At 43.4% G+C, this 7,387-nt stretch overlaps 1 protein-coding gene across 3 annotated transcripts; it reads right to left on the bottom strand.

Annotated features, from left to right (window-relative positions):
- Nucleotides 1-302: 302 nt before the first annotated feature.
- TPBG (trophoblast glycoprotein) lies at nucleotides 303-3,641 on the bottom strand. Of its 3 annotated transcripts, none has more exons than XM_007484256.3 (2): nucleotides 3,315-3,641; nucleotides 303-2,734 (listed from the first exon to the last, which is right to left on the bottom strand). In XM_007484256.3, exon 2 carries the CDS (start codon nucleotides 2,369-2,371, stop codon nucleotides 1,064-1,066), a length of 1,308 nt encoding a protein of 435 aa, XP_007484318.1. In that variant the 5' UTR covers nucleotides 2,372-2,734; nucleotides 3,315-3,641; the 3' UTR covers nucleotides 303-1,063. The 3 variants fall into 3 exon arrangements, with proteins under 3 accessions (XP_007484318.1, XP_001366205.1, XP_056674500.1); XM_001366168.4 differs by having other exon boundaries at nucleotides 3,417-3,545; XM_056818522.1 differs by lacking the exon at nucleotides 3,315-3,641 and adding an exon at nucleotides 2,911-3,230.
- Between the last annotated feature and the right edge of the window lie 3,746 nt (nucleotides 3,642-7,387).

Genomic DNA, 7,387 nt, shown 5'->3' with positions numbered 1-7,387 from the left:
CAAACCTACTGTATAATGCTCTTCTTGAAAATCTAGTTCTTGTTTAGTGGACATCAACTTTTAGACCAAAAGAAAGCAGTTTTAAGTAAATATTCAGTCAATACAACTAGAATCTCTTAAATCTAACCAGACTCAATATTTCAAAAGGAATCTCTAACTTCATCCCATCCAATAATTATTCAGGGTATGCAATAAAGATGGCAACATAAATAATGACTGATTTCTTAGTCTGAACTAGTCAAACTATTGTCCCTTTAGAAAATCTAATATTAACAGCATACATAACTTTGACACTGTAGTAGTTCTTTTAAGAACCTTTATTGAAATTTTTAAACAACTCATTCTATTGAATCTGGATGCAGTTTACATTTAAAAAACTTGAGTATCTTCATGTAAACTGCAGTCAAAAGCAATTTTTTTCAAAGAAACTTCCTTTTTTTCGAAGAATTGTCTGTGTTTGGGAGTTATCTTTTGTAATATGCAGAACAGTTACTGTAGGCATGCACACTCTCTAATTGTTTGCTCCTCTGTGCACTACTGAAGAAGAAGAAAAAGCTTTCTAGACTGCAGGCAGTTTATGGAAAGAAACTGTTTTCTTTGCAATTTAGGTATACAAGAATAAAACCAGCATTGACAAATAAAATAGGTTCTCAAACAAGTTGAGGCAGCTTTTGTTGAATGGTATGTACAATTGCTACACCTTGCACTGTACTGTGAGAAAACCAGACTGCAAGAAGTCCTCAGTCAGGATGAAACTTGAAAAATCCCTCCAAACAAGTTCGGACAAAGTTCCAAAAACAGGTGGAGAGTGGGTGGGAGTAGGGAGACAGCAAGTCTCTTTCTGTCCAGTCAATACTATGTGCAATTGTCCAGTGTCTTAGGTTAACAGAAAACACCAGAGAATGCTACATAAAACATGGAAGCAGAGTTCCTGCATGGCTTTCCATCAAAGTTTGTAGTTTCTTTAGTGAAGGGTGGAGGGGAAGCAAGCCTAGGGTGCTGTAAAGCTTAAGTCTACATCTCATGCATAGCTGTTGTCAATGCTCTGCTTTCTTCACATTTCTTAGACATCTGAATTAGAGCTGAGGTTTGTTAACCTGGGGTCTGCATTGATTTCATATCTGTAGTGATAACCTTCCATGTGATCCCTGCAGGCATCTCTGATGTTATATAGCCACTTTTTTATGCCTTTGCGGTTCAAATACAAAACCAATAAGAAAATTGCTCCAATGAGGGCTAAAACTATCCCTAGAAAGACATAAGAAGTCTGCAAAGGGTCTACTAGAGAGGGAGGACCACAGTCCAGGTCAGAGCTGTTGAGTTTCACCAGGGGACGATTCCTCATTTTTTCTGGGGAGAAGCAGGAGAGGGTGGTTTTGCCTTCCACTAAATTGGTTTCCTTGAGCCAGGCCACCATATCAGCCAGTTCGCAGCTACACCGCCACGGGTTGCTGTCTAGGTTGACCCGCAAATTGGGTAGAGCCTGCAGCTGGACCAAGGTAGCATTGTACAAGGTCTTGAGCGCATTGTTCCCAAGGTCGAGGGTCTCTAGTTGCGTTAGGTTGCTCAAGGCCAGGTTGCCCAGACCTACCAGAGAGTTGTTGTGGAGATCCAGGTGCTTGAGTTTGGGTAGAGCAGAGAACATTTCCTGGGGCAGGGAAATGAAGTTGTTGCCGGACAGCTCCAGACGGACCAGGTTGCGCAGAGCACCTCTACTTTGCAGCACCTCCACCATGCCACTGAAGCTCAGATTGTGCAGGTCCGAGTAACCGGGTGGCAGAATGTTGTTCAGAAACAGCTCTGCGAGGGAACTCCGATCCAAGCCGCTGGCATTGCTGCTGCCGCCGCCACCAGAAAAGGAGAAGGGGCTGAGGACTACCAGCGGGTTGTGGCTGAGATCCAGTTGGCGCAGGCTGGGCAGGTGCTCAAAGGCGTCAAAGCTCACATTTTGCAAGTGGCTGCCACTGAGGTTGAGAGCGGCCAATTCGGCCAGAGGAGGGCGAGAGGCGAAGGCGCTGGCAGGGAGCACTGCCAGATGATTGCCTGTGAAGAAGAGTGTGCGCACGTAGCGGGGCAGGTCCCCCGGCACTTCGGTCAGATTTTTGTTCACACACTTGACGGTCCGGGCCGCCTCGGAGCACTCGCAGGGCGCTGGGCAGTGGCCAGGAGGCGGCGGCGGTTGGGGCGGGGGCTGAGCAGACACAGAGGATAGAGAAGACGAAGAGGTGGAGGAAGACGATGGAGACGATGAGGAAGTGCTGGTGGACGAGGAGACCCAGCCCAGGAGAACGAGCAACAGCCGGGCCAGCCGCAATCTCCGGTCCCCGACAGCGGCTGCGGCAGCGGGGCCCCGGGCGCACCCCGCAGGCATCGCGTTTAGCTGTCTATCCTGGGCTGGGCGGGGGACGCTCCCCACTCGCTAAACAGGGCGCCAGGGGCTGGGGCCTTCCGGAGGAAGGGGCTTCCGGAAAGTGGAGACAACTTTCCTTTTCAGAGTGAAACAGCTCCCGGGGAGACAGGAGGGACGCCACAGTCCAAACGCCCAAAGCTTCGCTACAGTCCCACTCCGCCCACCCCAGCCCCCAGCTTCCAGAGAGCGGGCGCACTGCGCGGCCGACTGGCAGTCGGTCCGTCCCAACACTCTCCTAATCCCTCCTTCTCTTCCCGCCGCCGCGGGTGGCACTTCCTTGGCTTTATTGTGGCCGCTTCTCCCAGCCAGTATTCACAGCTCGACCTGGGACAAGGAAAAGAGAAAGATGAGGAGTCGGTGGCGCCGGCAAAGTCCAGGGACTGATAATTCGTATGTCGAACGTGAAAGACTAGGCAGCGCCTCCTCACCCTGGGAAGCCACCCCAGGGCAGCCCAGACCTGGAGACAGGGTGTAATTACCTCCCCAGCCCCAGCGCATACCTCTTCTCTCTTTTTCCTTCTTTCTCCCTGCTGCTTATCCTGCCGGCAAGAATTAGTGCTCAAATATCCAGATTATATAGCCTACCTTCTCCTCCGCTCTGGACCAGACTCTTACCCTTGGGTCTCATTTCATTAAAAGTCCCCCGGGCCCTCTTTTCCCAAACTTCTCTGCCACCCCTCTGCTCTGCTTCTTTCCCAGCCTGCAACCTGCCTGCCTTCTGGGGGTCTCCACTCCGGCTCCTGGCCCCTCAGGATCCCTGTTCGAGAGTGAGGGAAGTTTCTCTATCCCTTCTCGCTCCCTCCTCTCCCTTTCTCCCCCCTTAGGTCCCAGCCCCTCCAGGGAGAGACTGGAGAACAAAGCTGCGAAAAGAGTCTGGGCAGGGCAAAGCCTGAGCCATCCCCACCTTCCAGCTGGCCCCAGAGTGGAGAGGATGAAGGGGCCGCCTCCACTGGCTGGTCTTATTTCAATTTCAATTCCCGATGCACCGGCTCTTTCGGCTACTCACCACCTCCCAGATTTCCCACTGAGCCTCCAGGTCAAACTCAGCCTGAGTCCCGCCTGAGTCAGAGTGACTTCCCCCGCACCGCCGGCGTCGACTCTCCCCACACCCCAGCCCCTGGCCCAGCCTCCGCAGTAGGGAAAAACCAATGGAGAGGGGGCGTGGGGGGAGAAGAGGTCGAGGCCCAATTACCTACACTTCTCTTTCCTCCCCAGGTCCCTGGGAACACCGTGCTTAGGAGGGTGCAAGGAGGTGGTATTTGGGGAGGAAGGTTCTTGGGATTCGTACCCTCCTTTCTGTGGAAGTTAACCGCGGATTTCCGGAGAAAGGTGAGGGAGCTCCTTTCCCCGTCTCCCCCTCCCGGGCATCTTTCCCTGGTTCCTTATTTTGCATACTGTACTTAACCATGGAAAGGCACCAAACCTCTGCCTTTGCATGTGAAGCTCACCCCAAGTTCTCCAAATATAAAGGAGCAAAAGGCTGTAGATCCGAGGAGCTCAGAAATGAGACTAGGACTAAATAGGAGAAAGGGAAGAAAAAGAAAGAAAAATCTCGGATAAATCCAGAGAGCCATACAATCCAGAGCACGTAGAGAGAGACTGGAACAATCTCCCGATCCATGTGGGGCTTTCAGGTTGCTAACTATGGGGAAAGAAATAGTTTTGGTAATGATTGGTCCTCCCCCTACCCCCTTCTTCATACACACACTGATCTCCTTCGTAGGTAACCACGGAACTCGGCGAAGAGGCAGAATCCACTTTAAAAGGAAAGTTATGGAGGAGAAGTCTATTCTTGATTCATTAGTTTTCCTCCCGGAATTAAAAACAGAGGGAAGAGAACTGCAGCCAAAGCATCTTAGAAACAAAGGGCAGAATAACAACACTGTTAGTCACAGTAAATTTGTCCCTGCCTTTCCCACCAGATGTGGAACTGTCAGCCTGAGCAGAGTAACTTTGGGGAATAGTTACTGACCAAAAGAATGTTATGGGTAGGAAAAAAAGAACCCGGTGGAACAACACTCTTAGGTATAAAGAAATCGTTTGGGGGCTAATAGTATGAAAGGAAGTTAATATTTAGTTGGTGGGGAAAAGACTTTGCTACTCAAGAGTTTACTTCTTGCTCTCTGTCTCTGTCATATTCTTTACACCATCGAATATCCAGGGTAAAGGTTGGAAGTTACTAATTCCTTTGAATTCTTTCATATTAGTTCTCAAATTGAAACTGAGAAAGACTGATAGTAATCTTAAAATCTGGGCATTTATGAAGTATGATTGCACTTCAGAATGATCATATAGGCTCTACCATGAAAAATGTGAAAGAGAGAGATAGGATTCTTAAGCAAAAACAGCAAGAATTGCTGAATTAATTGTCAGGTAACTTCAAAGGAAAGTACCAAAAGACATTCTGAAGAAAATTAGAAAATATAGCTCAATAGCATGGTGTAATGGGTAAGATACTAGATTTGGAGTGAGGAAGCCTGTGGTTCAAATCCCACCTCAGGCATTTAACAGCTTTCTAATGCTGGACAAATCTCTTGATCTCTTGATCTCTCTGTCTTAGTTTCCTCATCTGTAAAAGGAGGAAATTGGATTCCATCCAGCCTTTAAGATCCCTTCTAGCTCTAAATCTATGATGCAATGAACTTGAAGGTTAACTAAACCATATTTTATGATCTAAACTATATTTTGATGTTTGTTTTGCTTGTTTGTTTGTTTGTTTTTTGCCTGAACCTTTCATTTCATTGGATTGAGTAAAACCCAGTAAAGAAATTCCTTCTACCAATGCAAACTAGCATCTGATCTCCAACTTGGGTTCTACCTAACAAAAAATGATGTATCAGAGGCAGGAATTGAACTCAGGTCTTCTCATTAAGACAGACTACTTCTTGTTTTGAAAATTAGCTCAATGTAAGTAGTTACACTTTATTGCTGAAAGCCTGTAGTATTTCCATATAAGATGCCAGAGTTTCAGAGCAAGTGATCCTAGAATTTTCCTTCATTTATTTCCCTCTTTCCAAATGAAATTTTAAGAAGGGTCTAACTGTCTAGATGTTCAAAAGTACATTCCATGTGTTTCAATAGGTCAGTTTTTAGCTTCTAGGAACACTTGTGTTTTTTTTTTAAGCCTCCCTCTTGAATCATCTATTTAGCACAATGATTCTGCAGAAAGCATTTCTCTTCCAATAACTTAGATCAAATCATTAGTCAGCTCTTAGAATAATGCTGCTAGTTTCTAGGGAGATGGAGAATAAAGGAGGTTTCATTTATAGTCCGTGATTTTTGGCTAATATGATAGTTGGCAGAAATCAGTATTTTTGTCCACCTTAGAGGAAACAAACACCAGTTTTCTAAAAGCAATTTGTTTGGATCTCTGCTAGAGAGTAAGAAAAACAAAACAAAACAAGTTCTATCTTAGCCTATTAAAGAAGTTGATAAAGGAGAAGATACTCCCAGCTAAGAGAATGCCAACAGGGAAGACTGGTGGCAATGAATATAAATCAAATATGTCTTAAAGTAGGGAAAAAATAGCTAATACTAAATAAAGGAAACCAAGCAATCCAAAGCATGAAATTGTTTGTCACTTTCAAGTATCACTTTGGTAATATAAGAATGTTAGGGAAAATAATACATTTCAATAAAAAAATAATTTAAATAATAAAGTAAAATAAATGATTAAGTGAGAAGTAGTATTCTATAATTTTAATAGGGTTATTTAAATTGCTTTTAAAGAATTAGATTATAGCTACTATACATAATCTGGAATATAAAAAATATGAGTTAGTGAAAAGACCAAAAAAGAACATTTTTACATTATATGCAATATACACAATATGAATTTTAGCTAGCTGAATAAAAGTACAGTTGTATAAAAGTAAAAACTATTTAGAAATGCACTGAATATCAATTGAATTTCAATTAAAAAGAAGTCCAGAAGAACAATGATGAAATAAAAAATTAAATTGAACGGGGAAAAAAAGTGATGTTAAAAAAATGTTGTTTTTTGAGGTTGGAAAAATGACTGAAATTTCTAAAAGGTTAAGTAGAAAGTTGAGAAAGTTTCCAGAGAGAATTACACAATGATTACATAATCATCATTTAAAAGTAATATAATGTGATCACTATTAAAACAGTCAGAATATGCTTTATGCCAGAAATTGTTCTGGAATTTGAAAAATTGTAAACATGGTTTCTACATTTTAAGTAGTCAACTATAAATGATTCCAAGAATTATAAGCTCATTTATGAGTTATAACTTTTCTTAATGAAGCTAATTGACTAGCGAAAGCTAGAGCCATATTTAGATTTGGAGAAGAACCTGAGAAATATAAACTTGGTAAATTATTTGGGAAAAAGTTTAAATCTACATTATATCTGCAATCTTCCTATTGCATAGGTCATAGAATTAGATCATAAAATTTTTGTTTTGAAAAGTTCTCTACAAGCTAGCACCACACCATCTATACATGGAGTCATTATTTAAAGGAAATGGAGATATTTCAAATGCTATGGATGTTTTCTTACTTTGGTAGCATGCTTCCTAGGGATACACTCATAGATGATGAGGTTGATGCATACATTGCCAGAGCTAATTCAGGGTTTGGGAGGCTCTGAAAGAAAATATGGGAGAGGAAAGGTATTAGGTTGCCTATCACACTGAAGATCTATAGAACCATTAGTCTGATCTCATTGCTCTATGCCTGTGAAACCTGAACAATCTACCAGTGTCATTCCAGGAAATTGAACTGCTTCCATTTGAATTGCCTTAGGAAGATCCTGAAGATCATATGCCAAGATAAGGTACCAGACACAGGTCTTTTCTTGAGTAAACTGTTCATCATTCAAACAGTACTTCTGAGAGTACAACTCTTGGGCTAGCCATGTTGTTCAAATGCCAAATGCATGCTTGCCTAAAAGACTGTTTTACAGAGAACTCACATAGGGCAAGTGCTCATACAGAGGTCAAATGAAGAGATACAA

The sequence above is a fragment of the Monodelphis domestica genome, chromosome 2, assembly GCF_027887165.1.
Source record: "Monodelphis domestica isolate mMonDom1 chromosome 2, mMonDom1.pri, whole genome shotgun sequence".
In the NCBI taxonomy this organism is placed as follows: Eukaryota; Metazoa; Chordata; class Mammalia; order Didelphimorphia; family Didelphidae; genus Monodelphis; species Monodelphis domestica.
Note: the sequence above shows the minus strand (reverse complement) of the source record. Positions and strands in the feature narration are given on the sequence as shown.

Excerpts from the sequence above, each read along its gene's own strand:
- TPBG (XM_007484256.3), bottom strand. The coding sequence starts at position 2,371 with ATGCCTGCGGGGTGCGCCCGGGGCCCCGCTGCCGCAGCCGCTGTCGGG.